The sequence below is a fragment of the Danio rerio genome, chromosome 13 (genome assembly GCF_052040795.2).
Source record: "Danio rerio strain M-AB ecotype USA chromosome 13, GRCz13ab, whole genome shotgun sequence".
NCBI classification, from domain to species: Eukaryota; Metazoa; Chordata; class Actinopteri; order Cypriniformes; family Danionidae; genus Danio; species Danio rerio.
In genome coordinates, this window is record NC_141033.1 from 55,115,151 (window position 1) to 55,134,335 (window position 19,185).

The 19,185-nt window shown below is 36.7% G+C and overlaps 1 protein-coding gene across 3 annotated transcripts; it reads right to left on the bottom strand.

Moving 5' to 3' along the window:
* Positions 1-1,323: 1,323 nt before the first annotated feature.
* Positions 1,324-18,729, bottom strand: pwwp2b (PWWP domain containing 2B). 3 transcript variants are annotated; one of them, XR_015506547.1, is made up of 4 exons: positions 18,473-18,729; positions 8,105-9,758; positions 2,368-2,421; positions 1,324-1,503 (listed from the first exon to the last, which is right to left on the bottom strand). XR_015506547.1 is itself a non-coding variant. In XM_087279902.1 (3 exons), exons 1-2 carry the CDS (start codon positions 18,610-18,612, stop codon positions 8,105-8,107), a joined length of 1,794 nt encoding a protein of 597 aa, XP_087136028.1. In that variant the 5' UTR covers positions 18,613-18,729; the 3' UTR covers positions 1,324-2,421. The 3 variants fall into 3 exon arrangements, 1 of the variants encoding a protein (XP_087136028.1); XR_015506548.1 differs by having other exon boundaries at positions 2,362-2,421; XM_087279902.1 differs by having other exon boundaries at positions 1,324-2,421.
* Positions 18,730-19,185: the final 456 nt, after the last annotated feature.

Genomic DNA, 19,185 nt, shown 5'->3' on the forward strand with positions numbered 1-19,185 from the left:
TAAAACAGAACTGTGGATATAAAATATGGACATTAAACCACACACGCACATCAGTGCTCTGCTTGGGCTGAGTTTGAAATTGCAAAGCATCGCAAAAACAACATGTCAAACTGCTGTATAAAAACAAAGAGAAAAGATAACATTAACCAGTATAAGAATAAAACACTTTATATACAATTGTCTATATTTACAGCTGAAGTCAGAATTATTCGCCCCCTTTGATTTTTTTATTTATTTATTTATTTTTTATTTTTCCAAATGATGTTGAACAGATTGAGGAAATGTTCACAGTGTGTCTGATAATATTAGTTCTTCTGGAGAAAGTCTGATTTGTTTTATTTTGGCTAGAATAAAAGCAGTTTTTAATTTTTTAAACAGCATTTTAAGGTCAATATTACTAAGCATATTTGTTTCGATGGTCTACAGAACAAACCATCGTTATACAATAACTTGCCTAATTACCCTAACCTGCCTAGTTACCCTAATTAACCTAGTGAAGCATTTAAATGTCACTTTAAGCTGTATAGAAGTGTCTTGAAGAATATCTAGTCTAATATTATTTACTGTCATCATGACAAAGAGAAAATAAATCCGTTTTTAGAGATGAGTTATTAACACTATTGTGATTAGAAATGTGTTGGAGAAATCTGCTCTCCGCTAAACAGAAATTGGGGGAAAAAATAAAAACAGAGAGCTGAATAATTCTGACTTCAACTGTAAATAAATTAAAAATATATAAAAATAAAATGAAAATGATGGAAAATTGCATTTTTGCTCGTGTGTTATTCTGAGCTATATCATATACTGCAAAACTCATCCACTTAATTCTCTAATTTAGCAGCAGATGATGTATAACTATAACCATCTAAACTCTAAGCTAGTGTAACGGAGGCCAGCTAGTGTGTGCTGTGCAGGTAAACCTCACTCCTCTGATCTTTAAAAAAGGTGCTCTAGCGACAGATGCTAGAGGCCATGGTCTTTAGCCTCCTTGTTAGAGCAACCGACTCCCATGCGGAAGGTCGCCAGTTCGAAACCAGCTCGGAGCGGGTTGGGTGGCGTAGGACCGGCGGGGTTACACTAGCTTCTGCAGCAGATGGCGCTCTAGACTAGTCTTTAACTGTGATATCCGTTAGTAAAAACTATGCTCCAAATGCATAGTAAAGTAGCTTTTTTCCGTTCGCAGTGCATTCATTTACAGACAAACAATATAATAATCATGCACTAATATTTATGTAATGAAAAGATAATATTAATGCAAGTATCTCCACACACATAATCAGCAGCTTTCGGAGGGGAATGAGGGGCAGAAGAAGACAGAGAGGATGTTGTTTTATATTTTTATTCTATTTACAGCACATTAAAAAAAGCCCACCGGTGCGCAGTGGGAGATCGATATAAAGCCCTCGACGCCTGCAGAGTCCAGCTGGAAAAAACAGCAGTCAGAGAGCATCGAGACGGAGCCCAAAACACCTGCATTCATTCATCACACACACACACACACTTCTGATGCTTTCTTAAAGAGACAGTGCACACAGTTGTGTCATCATTTAAGGAGGAACCAGCGACGGTGGCTTACAGTGTACACACACTCACGCACATGTCCTGCAACGGAAACCTGCATCAGAATAATTGAAAGATAAAATAAATGAAAATAAAATAGAAATTACTTGGGTCAGCTCCTCAAAGACGCTGCAATCTTCACAGCAGGCCACCAAGGTATGGATAAAGTGCTTCTCTTAACGTGACTCATTAAATAATTAAAGCAAAAATCACATGATCAGAGCGTAATAAAAGGAGAGAAGAGGAAGAAAAACAACGGACATACTGCATGGTGCAAGACCTACACAACACACACACACACACACACAGAGAAGGAATTTCACATTTTCATCATCTGGACAGACAGACAGACAGACAGACAGGCGGTAAGACTCGTCGTTTAAGTGTTGTAATACGCAGATCCATCAGTTGGAGAAACAGCAGCAGTGTGTGTGATCTGGAGTTCAGGAAAGTCACTGGGCGAGTGTTTGTTTGCTTGTTTTTTGTCTTTGTTTTGTTTTTTTCAGGTGAATAAATACATTCGGAGTTTAGTGTCGAGCTACTTGTTCTAATATAACGTACGTCCTAAAAACAAACCAATGAAAGATGGAGAGACCAACAGAAGGTGTTTCCCAGATCGTCCTCATGGTCCGTCTGTAATGCAGTCCACAGGTCACACCTCGTCTTCAACAGTCAGGTGAGGCGTGCGTGTGTGTGTATGTGTGTGCGTGTGTGTGTGTGTGTGTGTGTGTGTGGAAAAGCACCTTCCCTCATGATATCCGTGGCAAAATGAAGGTGTTCTCCGTCCTGGGAGATCAACACACACACCGGGAGCGTCCGCAGAGCGCTGAACAACAGACAGTCCACTGCCGGCCTCCAGATCTACACACACACAACAGACACAGCTTCATTATTAACACAGCAAAGCATCTCTGATTATTATTAGAGCAGCATGTTAATATATGAATATTGAACCACTGGGAGTTGAGGAATTACTGTGATATTCTGATATAATGCATGATTGACCGGGAACTGTGGAGGAGAAATAGCCTGTTGGCTCACTCTGGCACATTGTACAGTTTAATGCCCACTGTCCCTGTCAAATACACCTGAAATAAATAAATAAAATAAGATTTTTACACATGCACGAAAATAAAAACAAAACTAAGCGTGCAAGTTAATATTGAACATTTTCAACAGACTAAAAATGCCATGATATAAAACAGTGGGTCTCAAAGTGGGGGTCAGGACCACCCGAGCATACCTGTCAACATTGGGATGTGAAAATAAGGACATACTAGGTGATTCCCCTGACCCCCTTTAAAAAAAAATCCCTAAATTACTAAATATGTTTCTCTGGAGCTGTTTCATTATACAGAATCCATTTGGGGTGGGGGGTGTTTTCGCATGGTGATTTCTAAAAAAATATATTTATTTTTATTAAACCACAAGAATGACCATATTTTATCCATAATCTACAGAAAAAAATAATCTTTTAAATATATATTACTGTATATAATTATTATAATAGCTTATACTTACTAGTTCTATTGGATTGGGACCCCTGAGGTAATTACATTATATTAAAGACACAGCAATGGCATCAGATGCAGCAGATTGATTTTATAACACCAGGTTAAACTTTCTGCCACATTTACAGCACCAACATATATGTAAAAAATCAATGAAGAATAGACTTGGGTCTATTGGTGTGAGTGTGTGCCATTGCATGCAAGGTTTCTGTGTTTATAACCACCTCAGAAGATATTGGGGGTCACTGGCGTTGTTATTTTGGGGGTCGTGGGCTGAAAAGTTAGAGAACCCTTGATATAGATAATCCTGATAATTTTAATCACTATTATTGTGATATGAAATGTTTGTATCGTTGCAAAACTAATGCACATTTTAAACCACTGGGGGTTGAGGTCATCTTTTGATATAATGCACAATTGACTGCCTTTTGGTTCATTCTGGCACATTTTAGTGTGCATTGTCCCTGCTAAATAAACCAGAATTAAATAAATAAGATTTTTGCACATGTACAAAAATGTTATTATAATTGTTTTATTTAATTTTTTTAAACCCAGTACTTGTGTAAACGCATAAAAATAATTGTGCATGACACAAAATGTATGCAATTAATTGCATAAATGATGCAGCAAAAAAAAAAAAAATATTTAAACCCTGTACTTGTGTACACTGCATATTACAGCAGTCGTTAGTAAGTTATTTTTGAACATTTAAAAAAAAAAAAACATGAAAAAAATGATGATCGTGATCATTTTGGTCACTATTATTGTGCTATGAACTTTCTGTATCGTTACAACACTAATCCAAAATGTTCAACCACTGGGAGTGGTTTAAAAACAGTAGATTAGCATGCATTGCACAATGCATACACAAACACTAAAATGCATGCTAAAAATGTATTGTTTACAACCCAGTACTCGATAAGCAGCACGATAACATGCAAAAATTAAACCACTGGAGGTTGGGGAATTACAGCATACAGCAAATAGAAAAGCATGCACAATTTACACAGATGCACAAAAATGCTGGAAAAAAATCCTCCATGACAAAAGTGATGCAAAAAGTTGGAAAATTGATGCAGGAAAATGCAATTCTTTAAAACACTGTACTTGTGTACAAGCTGCATGCCTATTCGAGCATCACATCAACATGCAATTAATAAACCACTGTGAGCTGGGGACTTTATATAAAGAGCATAAGAGAACAATGTATGCATAAAATGGCAGTGAAAATAATGCAGGGAAAAAATTAACTCTGTCATCATGTCAACATGCAAACATGTTAAACCATGGAGAAGTGGAGAGTCTGTTTAAAGAGCTTACAATATAATATCACAAATAATGAATACTGCAGCACACATACATGACAAGTCAAACTAATTTATACAAATACAAATGCAGGAGGAAAAAAGCTAAAAAAAAAAATGCAGAAATGCTGGAGAGAAAAAAAAACAAAGGCAGCAAAAATAAATGCATAAAATGAAAACTGCATAAATGCTGCAAAAGCAAATACATGTGTAACAGGGCTGCAAAATATTTTAAAGAGTTTAATGCATTTTAACAGAGCATAAAGGAGTTTAATAAAGATTAATTTTATTGAACAATTTATATGATGAAGACTATGCATTGCTAATTCACACTTGATTGTTCAATTTCTTAAACAGAACACTTTTTAGATCATAAATCACCTTTATTTCACTTTAATATTTGCTCCATTGTGTTTATGACTATATTTTGATCATAATATATATATATATATATATATATATATATATATATATATATATATATATATATAAATAAATTACATTAAAATATATTTATATTTAAATTTTTCATATCGTTACAACTCTAATGCAGATACTAAACCACTGGGAGTTACAACATACAGCAAAAACAGTAGATTAGCATGCAAAATGCATACACACGCACTAAAAAGCATGCTAAAAATGTATTGTTTACAACCCAGTACCTCATGTAAACTGTGCATGCTTATTAGAGCATCATGTTAACATGCGAATATTAAACCACTGGAGGTTGAGGAATTACAGCATACAGCAAATAGAAAAGCATGCACAATTTACATACAGATGGACTAAAATGCTTGCAAAAAATCCTGCACTCCTCTATAAATTCATCCCAATCAATATAAAGTCTTTGCAAAAAGAGTTAATCATCTGGTGAAATTATATTGCAATATATTACATTATATATAATGCAATATTTATTGCAGAGAAACAAAATATTATATGTCCTATTGTGCCAATATCATGCTGCCCTAAAGTTGCACAAAATGCATGCAGAGAAATGCTGCAAATAAAAAAATAAAAATACATTAAAAATAATGTAGAAAAAGAAATACATAAATCCTGCTAAAAAACAGATGTATATAAATGCAGAAAATACATGCAGGAAACATGCATGTTTTTATAATGCATAAAATACATGATAGACAAAATTCTGAAGTGCTGCAGAAAAAAAATACATGTAGAAAATGCAGAAAATACATGCAGAAAATGCAGAAAATACATGCAGAAAATACATGTAGAAAATGCAGAAAATACATGCAGAAAATGCAGAAAATACATGCAGAAAATACATGTAGAAAATGCAGAAAATACATGCAGAAAATGCAGAAAATACATGCAGAAAATACATGTAGAAATTGCAGAAAATACATGCAGAAAATGCAGAAAATACATGCAGAAAATGCAGAAAATACATGTAGAAAATGCACGGATCTTTGATAATGCACAGAAGATGCTGGAGAATGCATCATTCAAGTTTGGGTCCCTAAACATTGCAGTGACAGAAAGCAGACTAAGCATGTGCCTAAGAATGGCAGCAGTAAATGTCAGGAGCGGGAGCGGCTCGTAGACTTGAGCCAATATTGAACCAAGAAAAGCAACTGATCCTCAATAAACATGAGCTGACCTGGCAACCTCCTGCCAGACTGAGGCCATGGGAACCAACCGGGAGGTTAAAGAGGTTTCTACACTAAACAAAGCCGAGCTAAGAAAATCTGCACCTAAAAAAAACTTTTTCCTCTATCTAATCCAAAAGGAGATGTTTAGCTGCATGTTCACACTGCTCTTTTCCAAACTACAGCAGACTGGAAACACCATTACAACCCTGATCAAAAGAGCATTAAATGTACTGGAATTACTTGTTTCACTTGCAGAAATCTGTGCTGCATTGTTTAAACCAGGGAGAGTTCAGCTCCAACCCTAATCAAACACACCTGAACTAATCAATGTCTTATGAGGTATACTAGAAAGTAGAAACGTCCAGGCTGGTGTGTTGAAGCAAGTTAGAGCTGAAGTCAGCAGGGCACCTCCAGGATTTGGTTTAAACCATCCACAAAACAGTAGATTAGCATGCACAAATACACGCACTAAAATGCATGCTAAAAATGTATTGTTTACAACCCAGTACTCGTGTAAACTGTGCATGCTTATTGGAGCAGCACGATAACATGCAAATATTAAACCACTGGAGGTTGAGGAAATACAGCACACACATTTACATCATTTACAGACAGATGCACAAAAATGCTTGCGAAAAATCCTGCATGACACAAAGCTGATGCACACACCTGCACAATTGATGCAGGAAAAATGCAATTCTTTAAAATGCACTGTGCATGCTGATCTACTGTTCTTTGGATGCTTTAAACCATGCAGCACAGATTTGTGCAAGAGAAACAAGCACATTTACTAAAAGCACATTTGTTTACTTTTCATATTTTCTTGTCAGCATGTTTTATGGAGAATCATAAATGAGAAAAGGTCAGATTACAGCAGCAAGAGAGTCTAGTCATCAATTACTGTCACTGTAAGAGAAAAACAGCAGGAGCTTGCTAAACCTTAGGAAAACTCATTCAGTTGTGTAACGTCATGTGTGTGAGTTTAATTACGATTAAATTAAGAGTTAATTATTCAATTTGACACAAATCCTAAAGAAACAGTTCACCCAAATTATAAGATTGTGTTTACTCACCTAAGTTTCCTCCTCCTATGAGATATCTAGAAATATGTTAGGAACATGTAACCATTGACTTTCATATTGTTTTTCTTACTATAGAAGTCAATGGTTACTGGTTTTCAGCTTTCTTCAAAGTATCTTCTTTTACTCTGTTCCCTCCTGTTGCAAGGTGAGAGGGGAGTTTGAGCTCAGGTAGATCTCGAGAACTCCCCTGAGTATTTGTGGCTAATGTCGAATTGCTTTACAAGAGAAAAATACTGTTGGCTAGTAGGGTTGGGTACTGAAACCCAGTGCCATTATGGACAGGACCGAATTAGCATATGAGCCTTTTTACGGTGCCACTGGTGCTGCGACAAGAACGTAAAGCACAAACAAAAAATGCATTAATTCATCTAATTTATTTAGCATTATTATTATTTAATATCAGTATTATTTACTTTTTTACTATTTTCCTTAGAGGTCAGTATATGTACTTATAGGTGTAGATGTGCATACTCGTAGATCTGTTTGTATTATTTTATTTAGCTCCAATTGTCGATATATCAATAAATATCCTTACTGAAATATTTTAAACAATGCAATCTTGCTTTTGGTTGCCGATACTGGTTTTGCCCTCTCGCACTCTCTTCTCTCACCAACAGTGAAATGAATAATTGATAATAATATTAAGAATGTAGTGCTTTTGTTATAAACAGAAAATAAGATTAAATTTACATTTTACATTTACATTTAGTAATTTAGCAGACGCTTTTATCCTAATTTAGTTATTTTTTGCCTTTTGAACCTAAGGACTTGCTGACATTCCTGGTACAAGAGGTTTAGTTAAAGTTTAATTATTTTTGTACTTAATTTGCATACTTATGTTGTAAAATTTTGTCCCCATGGAGTAAAAAAATTTTTTTTTAAAAAATCGATATATTTTTCAAGGTATCGAAGTTGGAAATTCCAGTATCGTGACAACACTAAGCTCCAACACTATTGACGTTGTATTTTGTTTAGTTTTTTTCAGCCTCTGTTACAAAAAACTCAACAAAAGCAAAGACAAGCCTCACCTAAGTTTCGCAGTGAGCCAGAAGAGATGTGATTTCTGCACCCATGTGTCCCACCGCTTTGGCAGCTTCCATGATGGCACGCCGGTACATCCCTTTCTTTTTGCGGTTGAAGCGTGACCTGAAGAACTCGCGGAACGGTGACAGTTTGGCAACTGAGAGTTCAGAGGTGGTCGGAGATCCAAACCAAGAAACCTTCGCTTCAGGCCACGGAGCGTCGACTTCTCCGTCCTCTCTGCGAGTCCCGCTAATACTGAGGATCCGAGCCGGCCACCAAGGGAAGCCGTGAATCTTTCCCCAAACTACGTCCCCGACGGTCACCGCATGACCATCCTCCGTCACGCATTTGCTCATGCTGCGCGTGTGCAGGCGGACAGTCAGCGGAGGAACCGTCTTGCCTTCTCCTTGAGAGGACGAAGACACAGAGATATCATCGCCTGGAGCCAGATCACACAGCTCCGGAGACGTGCCATCCGAACTGAACGATTTGGACTCGTCTAGACTGTCACTACTGCACACAGAAAGGCTGGAAGAGTCTGCTTTCCTCTTGCGGAAGTTAATTAGTAAAGTCAGATCTCCGTGCCGCTCGACTTCCCCACCGCAGCTCCCCGACCAAAGTTCTAGTGAATTCTTATCTTCAGCATCCTCGGATTGAGGTAAACCAGAGTTGGGAACTCTCGGACTTCTCCTCCGAGCTCCGTCCACGAGTTCTGCCTCATATACAGACATCTGCTCCGCTCCTTCCGCCCGGGAGCGCAAGCGAATCTTAGGCGACTGCGCATCAGGACTAGGCAACTTCGGAAGCTTGAGTTTGGGAATGGAAATGGTAAGACCTGTTCGTATTGCGTCCATTGGGGGTTGTAGTTTTTTAGGGGTTTCCTTGGAAGAATCTCGATCTCCATGTCCGTTCTGGAGGAGCTGCTTGGGGCAGAAAGGTTTGACGGATCCATGGACCCTGGAAGGGATCTTCATGACCTCGCCCTTGCCTTGCGGAGTGCTGTAGGAGATCTTGATGACTGGACTGTGGGGAATGACATCGCCTGAAGGAAACTTTTCTTCCTCCTTCTTATCCTTTCGGAAGCGTTTGCCGTCATAGACGGTTGAGTCCTCTCTCCGTTTGGACTCTCTATTATTGTGTTCCCCATCGTCCTTCCTCTTGGCTGAAGTTGTTTTAGTGTTGTCGTCTTCAGCATGAGGTGAGTTTTCTTTCCTGGACGTCTTGGGTAGAGTTGGTCCATCTTTGCTGTCCTCGTCACTGTTTAGTGTGTTTTTGCATTTCTCACAGAGCACCTGCCGGGGTCGCAGTCGGATGGTGCTGATTGCCAGCCGGCCGGCGTCTCGGCTGCGTCTCTTCTTCCTCTTGATGGGGCGCGGCGGTGGCTGAGGAACCCACTGGTTATACGTGTGCCGGACCCATATGGGCTGAGGGAAGGGGGCACCTTCGAAGTAAGGTGGGTACGTGTGCTGTCCCGGTTGCAGCGGGATGGGTACAGGAGCAGGAGACTCCTCAGGCTCCGTGTTTTCATCTTTTGGTCTTTGTGTTGGCTGACTGACAGGTTCAGAAGAAGACTCTTCGCTCAAGACTTCACAGTCCGGTCTTAAGATGAGCGGCTCTTCGGTTTTCCCGACCACATCCGGAAGGCAGAACAGCCCAGTCCTGCAGAGTCAAGAGCGAGATATTAGAGCCAATAATGGACTGGAACAAGATTAAGTTAGGGGTGCAGGCGGTTGTTAGGCGTTGTCACAGAATAAAGCCCGACATGAAGCATAGCACTGTTGTAAGACTGGGCTTAATTCTGCAAAAACAACCTCCTGGATGTACTTTATCCCACTTATTACATAGTTACTTTCCACAAAACAGAATTGAAAACAGCTGAAAAAAGCATATACTAACCTATATACTACTAATTTTACAAGATGACCCCAAACAATCAAACCAGCAGACACATATGAATGTGGATGCAAGTATATGGATGAACATTTTTGACTGACGGTCAAGGCGACTCTCTGTTCATGGATGAGTTCAGGGATTAACACACCTTAAAATGTCACAACTGACCAATCAGAATAGAGTATTACAGTCAGCTGTGCAATGATGGATGTTAAGGTAGCAGTTCACTTCTATATGTAAATATCATCGTTTTACAGCTCATCCAGAGGCAAACTGTTGAGTTTTACTATTTATTTAATTATTCAGACAATCTCTGGGTCAGGCATCACGGTGGCACAGTGGGTAGCACGATCACCTAACAGCAACAAGGTCACTGGTTCGAGCTTCCGCTGGGTCAGTTTGTGTTTCTGTGTGGAGTGCGCACGTTCTCAATGTGTTGCCGTGGGTTTCCTCCAGGTGCTCCGGAGTCCCAACACATGCGCTATAGGGGAATTAAGTAAGCTAAATTATCCATAGTGTATGTGTGTGAATGAGTGTGTATGGATGTTTCCCATGGTTGGGTTGCAGCTGGAAAAGGAACTGCTGTGTTATGCTGTGTTCACACCAGACGCGGAACGGGTGGATAAATCACTCTATTCGTGCATAATTAGCAGCATGAACATTTGAGTTTGCATTGACTTAACATGTAAATTCCTCGCGCTTGTTGCGCATTCCACGTCTAGTGTGAACGCAGCATAAAACATATGCAGGAAAAGTTGGCGGTTCATTCTGCTGTGGTGACCCCAGATTAATAAAGGGACTAAGCCAAAAAGAAAATGAACAAATGAATCTCCGGGTCTTATGGGAGAACTTCTAGCTTAGCTTAGCATATATCATTGAATCAGATTAGACCATTAGCATCTCTCAAATTCTCCCATTTAATGCTCGATTATTTTGTAGTTACATCATAAGACTTTCTGAAAAATGGGAAGTGATACTATACTCTCCTTCTGGCGTAATAATCAAGAAACTTTACGTAAACAATATTACGCAGAGCCTGAAAAACAGTCCCCAGCTAGGTAGCTTTAACAGCACTGCATAAAATCAAATAGCTTTAATTTTGCATCTCTCTTTAGTCATAAAAAATTAACAAATGAATAAAAATGGTACACTGAAACATAACTTCATCCACAGTTCGACATTTAATTTATTTGACACATTACTGCACTGTAAAAGCAATCCTGGTTGCATGTAATTTTTTAAGCTGAATCAAATTAACCTTATAAATCCATTGAACTTGTATTATTCTAAACTAACTTAAAATTACTTGCATAACTTATAAAATTAAGTTAGAACATGATTAACTTAGTTTAATAAGTTACAATGAACTAAAACATATGCTGTCACGAATAACTGATCATATAATATTTTACAGTGTGTAGACATGTCACGTGCAGTAATATGCCATGTAGATTAAATCATATTTATTTGGATGTGGACACCACAATGTTATTTTGACTGAGATGTTTTTGGTGGTTTTGCTTTTAGTTAATTATAGTAAGCTGGCACTTCAAATATCCTTATTTTTAGCACCATCTTTCCCCACAGTGTTGCACAACATCTGAACATGCATGAACTGAATTACACAAATAATCTCCAATAACAAGCCGACTCTTGACCAGAAAAACCAGCCAGAACCACAGCCATATTACGCAAACTTAAACCACACCTATCTAATTTGATAACTTTTTACAAATACCAGAGATATAACTTCATCTTTCAGAAAGACAACAGTATATTACTCTCAGAACTCACAAAAAAAAAACACATTTAATGACACATTTCAGTAATTATTTTATGCAGTTTGTTTATAAGAGCTGGTTTAGTTGCTTTCTAATATTTTTAATGGGAAGACTGGACACATGAAGACTTGTTTTATGTGTGCTTTAAGTCTTAAGTTATGGTGTTGTTTGCTATTGTTGTTAATATACAGCGGGGGAATAATACTAAACACACTGTCATGTTTTTTTCTCAGGGAATAATCTCTCTAAAGGAGCTGCTGACATGGGATTGAAGCAGATTTTGGTCAACACTCAAACAATGCACACATAAAAAATAAAAAAAAAACTAAATCTAAAAATGAGTTGTGTGTAATAAGAAAGACACAAGGGGAAAGTCCTGAACTACTGAACTGTATTTAATACTGTAAATAAAAGGCTGTTTAGTGCTGCAGCTTAAAGACGCCTCTCATATGGAGAATGAAGCCTCATGCAGTGCTCAGGTGTGAGTTTCTCACAGACTTCAACAGAGTGTGTAAATCTTGATGCTTCTGTGGGTCTCGTCTATCAGTATCTGAGCTTTATTCTGTATTCTCTATTGAATTGGGGTCAGGTGATTGGCTGGGCCATTCTACAGCTTGATTTTCTTTCTCTGAAAGCATCTGAGAGTCTCCTTGGCTGTGTTTTGGATCATTGTCTTGCTGAAATGTCCACCCTGGTTTGATCTTCATCCTCCTGCTGATGTAGATGTTGGACTGAAGCAGCTGATCTTCATTTACACTGAGGAAGGGCAGAGGATACCAACATCCGTGGAAAAAGTCAAGTCAACAGCACCTTTAGAAATAAGTTTTCTGAGCAAAACAGAAAGATGTATAATACTTATTTCCCCGCTGTATATCGATGTGTGTATTCAGATCCCTGATGTGTATCTAATGCAAGTGTAATACGATTTAAGAGACAAAAAGAAAAAGAATAGGAATAAATGTTGATCATTTCTGACAGAGCCATGAGATGAGGCTGTGAAAGTCTCAACCTGTGCCAAAGCAATGATGACCCACACAAAAACAATCCCATAGTCCACCGGGACGAGGACACGGGGCCAGGAGATTTGCTTGTTTTCACATCCAACCCCAAATCTGATTGTGCCGGGATTATTAATTAAAGCTTAATTGACTGTAGTCCTGCGGGTAACGGAGATGAAGCCCTGCGGCAATAAACCACTGGAGACACCCGATAATAATATTAAGATAATTAATAAATAATGGTGAAGAATAAAAGCCCACACCTGAAATCAGACCGGCGCCACTTGTTTATCTCAAGATTATCTGCTGGCTTACTCTTAAAATTGAGCACTTATATAAAAATAGATTTTATTGTTTTATCACAATTGTTTATTTGCTTATTTATTCGTGCATTTTAGTTAATAATTATTTTTCTTAATCCTTATTTTTAAATACAATTGCTTATTGGCTTATTTATTCATGTTTTTCTTATTCTTAATTTTTTATTACAACAATTTAATTGCTTATTTATTTTTTCTTATTGTTAATTTTTATATTTTTTGCTTTCATTCGTTTATTTATTTAAATTATTTTTTTCTTGTTTAGTTTTTATTTGTTTAATTATTTATTAGCTTAATTTATTCTTTTTAATCTTATTGCTTATTTTTAATACAATTTATTTGCTTATTATTAATTCTTTTTCTTATTGTTTATCTTTAATAGTTTATTATTTGCTTATTCTCTTATTTATTTATTCTTTTTGTCAGTCTTATGTGTTTCTTGAAGGAATCAAGTGTTTTTATGGTATTAAATAAAATTTGTTGTGTTGTAATTTACAGATTCCATGCATCAAGCAGAATATTAATAGCAGTTATTTAAACACTTCCAGACTGAAACACTAGCTGAAGACTGTACACTGAATACTGTTTTAGCACAGTGAAACTGAATAATAATATGTGAAAGTTCATTAACTGCTGTGGCTAAATTTTTTTTACTTAAAACAAACTAAATAACCAAGTAAGTCAAGTAAAACAATCCCACTCTCATTTACATATAGCATTAATTGTCTTTCCCATTGTCAGATTATTTTGCTTGTTTTAAAGAAAAAACTCACTACATCTTGACTCATTATTTCTGAAAACAAGACAGTATTTACTGCTTGTCTAGGAAATGCTTCTCAATTTAAGAATTTTTATATATTTGTACAAGAAACAAGTCTAGTTTCTGGTCCCAATATCTAAAAATTCCCAAGCAGCATTAGGAAAGAAAATATTTTTTATAGTGAATTAACTGCAAAAAAGGTGCTGCTGTGATTAGCTTTTGGTTGATTTGTCAGCTGGAAATTAAATAAATGAGCACACGGCATTATTAGATACTGTATTTTGTTGCTTGTTTACCCACTTACTTAAAAAGAGCAGAATAAAAAGGTTTGGAGGTTTTTCTGGGGACAACTTAATTTTTTATACTCCATCCACTTAAATTAGTAAAAACAATTCAGCTAACTTAATCGATTCTAGTTTGGACCATACCTGTCAACACTGGGATGTGAAGGAATAAAAATTCCCCAAATTACTAAATATGTTCACCTGCAGCCGTTTCATTGTAAATAAACAGTTAAAATGGTCAGGAACATTTTATTTTATTTATTTATTTGTTATTTACAAAGGATAGAATAAATAGTATAAATTAAATAAAAAAAACTGCTAATAAATGAGCAAACAGTTTAGCCTAATACAATTAATAGCTATTATAAAGAAACTGAATTTACTCAAGTTATTAAATCTCATTAACATTTTCTTCACTGTATAACAAACATTTTAATTAAAGAGCAGCAAACGAATCTCTTATTTAGATTTTTCATTGGTTTACATTAAATAACCGAGGCGCCACTTCAAAAATGCATACATCTAACATCATAATAAAAGCATTCGATTGCTTTCCTAACTCTTTATGCTCATTTAAGACAAAATTTGTCGTGTTTAAAATAAAACCCACCGAGATCAACATCTTTTGATGTTGTTGTTATTATTATTATTATTATTATTATGCATGTATGTCTGTTCAAACACGCAACCCAATCCAAGAGTGTCCCCTTTAGCTCTGATTCAAATGGCGTGCACAGACTTCGTTTGAGACGCAGCTACATGAACTGACTGTTTTGAGGATTGTATAGGTGGGGCTACGACACATGTAATGAAAAGGAAGGGAATCGCACTGTATTTATAATTATTTTAAAGTGTTTTCATGTCTAATTAAAATGAAAGCACAGAACAGATTCACACTTAAGAGCAAGGGGTGTCCCCTGAAGGCTTGGCAGTATGGTTGTGTATAGGGAGGATCGGCTCTTTAATGTTTTTTGCCAACCTTCACAGAAAGACTGAAAATATGGAAGAAATACGGGAAAACACCTTTACGGGATAATAGCAGGATAGAACTGTAAAATACAGGAGAATCCCGGGATGTCAGGTATGGTTTGGACAACATCATTGTAATGTGTGAAACAGCCTTTTTTACAGCACAAATCATTGAGGTGAAGATGGTTTTATTTTCGCACATTCAGACTTTGGCATTCAAATACAAAAGCAAATTTAAAAAGGTTAATGCAGATGAATTATAAATGACTTACTACTGTTATGAGTACAAAATGAAGCAGGTACATAATATATTGGGTCTGAAATAAGAATGATTCAGAGCAACATTAGCACTATTTAATTAACTGTTGTACTATGATAATCATTGGCTGCTAAAATGATTTCCTTATTTAGAAAAACAATACATCACTGAGTTTATATCAGGAAGGTGAAAGTCTGAATGTTCAAATATAAAAGCATGTTTAGCCCAATCAGAAAAGCAGCAGAACACAGAACAGATGATAATGATTATTCAAGCTTCTTCAACAATAAAAGTGTTCCTAGCAGGATGTGATGCATGATGACACACAGGGAAAAAAGCCATGAATCAGCACATTTCATTAAACCCCAGCACAAAAAAACATGAATTTTACAAATAAAAAATGCAGATTTACACCTGAAGACTAAATTATTCACCATCCTCTGATTTATGCTTTCATATTTCATAAATAAACTGTGAAAATACAAATAAATTAGCATTTTTACCTATTTTGTGATTCATGTTTTCATTTTTCCACATTTATTTCTGCTTTTGAGTTGCATTATGGGAGTTTAATCTTTCTGTCATCTTCTTTTAGTCTTGAAATGTTGTAAAAGATGACCTTAATGACTTGTGTAATAGTCTGCAGGGCTATATTGTCTAGGTTGGTGTCGCATATTACGCTACAGAAACCTTAAATAAACTGCAGCACATTTACTGTTATTTCACACTCGTTTCTCTGGACATTATTTCTTATACATTATATTATATTATTATATCAAAGGGCTAAAACAGGGTTTCTGCCGGTTTCACCAAGTTAACTTTAAGACATTTTTAAGACCATTATGAATAAAATATTAGATTTATACAGAGCTAAATGCCCTCATAATGTAATTCACCAGGGCAAATACACACAAAATACAGAAACTGTTCATTAACAGACACTTTTTTTAGCTCTACATATTGTTAACAAAACCCAAACTAATATGCATATTTATAAACATTTATATATTGATAATACATCAAAAATATTTTACCTTTAAGCTAAATACATGAAATTCCACCTAATCATCATATAAATTATAAACAAAAAAATATTGTGGCATTCAGTAGCTTTTTTTTTATAAATAATGTTAATTACATATAAACTGAGCACAACAGTACTCAGCATAATTGAGTATAGCCCATTTCAAAAATGAATATGTTTCCTCCATTTCTCAGTCGGTGCATTTAATAACAACAAAACAGATTTATTAAACAGATATATTTATTAAAATAATATTTTCTTCACCAAACATATTTAGAAACTGAAGATTAAACAATTAAATTCACGCAAAATATTGCAAAAATAAATTACAGCCTACAAAATTGTACTTTTTTTTTTTTTTTGCTTCTCTTAATTTTCCTCTTTTTAAAATGTTTATTAAAAACTTCTCAATGACATATAAATGTTGCTGTACTAGTGTTTGGAGCATTATCACAAGTTATTTTGTTAGATCAGCTCCAGATTTGTCTTCAGCACTGACTAATCTAACGTATCTGCACAGATATAATATTGTAGAGCTCCCATTAAACATGTGAATTTAAAAGAAATATTTGTGTACTAATATATGCTGAGCATTGCACATTTCTGATCTCATATGATACACAAAAATGTGAACTAAATGCATGCAAAAATCCAGAGAAACATTATTTATTTATTAATGTTTTAATGCCATATTAGGAGCATTTTATATATTCATAGCAACACTAAATATTTAATACATAACTTACAATAACATATAAAAACAACATTATAACAATGATGAGAAACGAAGAATGTTGTGTGCTGATCAATAACAGAGACGCCACAGGCTCTATGAAGTGATATAACACTGTGCCGGCATGTCTATAAATATCCATCAGGCAAATATATTCATATTTACAGTCACACAGAATGAAACATCACGTTATCACACAAACACTAATATACGCAACATAAAACTGAATACAAAAAGATGAACACATAATGACTGCTCATTAATATTATAATGAACAACATTAATGTTGTGTTCCACTGACTGTGTGTTTTAATAAAAAAAAAGTGCAACCCAAGATCTGCATTTATGAAGAATCCCTGAATATTTGGCCTTTACACTGAATTTGTGTGCATAACAAGCTGATAATGAATGAAGTGATACGACTGATTAATGATAGATTTGAGATTCTCTGACTAATGATTGATGGACGAGCTGAATAAACAGCAGTGTTTGATGGGGAAATACACAAAGGGACACGCACACATCTTCATAAATAACAATAAATGCACATAATTCGACAGTAAAATCCTAAATGTCGCTGTTATTGAATAGGATGAAGATTATGAAGTGATATAACACTCTGTCGTCCTGTCTATAAATACACACAACCACACATTCAGGTGAATATATTCATATTTACACAGAAAGTAAAGCATTAATGTCAGATTTTTGCAGACAAACATTATCAACAGAACATAAAATAAACAACATAATAATAACTATAAAAAGATGAACATTTAATGACAGCTTTTTATTATTATGATCAATAACAATGTTGTGTTTACACTGCTTAAACAAGGCCGTGTGTGTGTGTGTGTGTGTGTGTTTTAATAAGTGCAACCCAAAATCTGCCTTTATAAAGGATCCCTGAATAGCTGACCTTTACACTGAATGTGTCCATAACAAGCTCACAATGAAGAATAATGAAGATATAAAGACATCCAGGATAATCAGGTGATTAATGATAAATGAAGATTTGAGATTCTCCGACAAATGATCGATGATAAAGCAGCAGTGTTTGACCGAGAAATACACAAAGAGACACACACCTTCATCATCATCATCACCATCATCTTCATCATCCTCATCATAAATCATAATAAAGCACATAACTCGACAGTGCAGTCATAAATGTCGCTGTTATTGACTAAGATGAAGATGAGGAGGATGATGACGGTGGTCAGTGTGTGTTTTCATTGTTTCTGCTGGAGGCCTGCTCGGTGCTCCGGCCTGCATTTTGCGGCCTGACGCGAATAAACTCCGTTATTTTCTCCGTGATAAAACCCAACAACAGCACAAAGAAAGCGACTCACTTTCGGCTGCAGTCCAGCAGGATCCCGGTGAAGCTCTTCTCCCGGTAGCGGAGCGTCACCACCAGCGTGTCGTTGAGGATCTGCTCGACGGTGACCGGGAGCCGGGAGCCGGCCCGCAGCTCCTCCGGTGAAGCCTGCATGTCGCGGTAACTCTCTGTCCGGCGTGAGAAGCTCGATCCCCGGCGGCGGAGCCTCGGCCTTCTGCTGCTGCGGTCCGTCAGCGCGCGCGCTCGCTCGCTCGGGAGGCTCCAGGACGCGCGCGGTGACGTCAGCAGCCGCAGATCCACCGACGCGGTGACGTCATCTCGCCGGCGGAGGAAGAGGAGAGGAGAGGAGGAAGGGTGCTGGATGGAGTCGGACACACAAACACAGATACACACACACTCTCTCTCTTTCTCCACAAACACAGACAGACACACAAGCAAACCTACACGTATACACTCATCCCCTCAGAACACAGTAAGTGTGTGTAAGCACACACACTGTAATCTGCTGTTTTACACCATTGAGCTCCATATAAAAGACAGAAAGCCTTCAGCACAGGCCTATCTAAAGGGTTAATGCTGACAGCTGATGATCAACAGTAGAAATGGCAAATTGTCCCTCTTCCCAACAGGGAAAACACCAGCATCAGTCAAGAATGCATGACTATATGCTGTTATGCCCTTATAATCAATACATGTGATCATAATGCAAGTCAATGGGGCAAAAAA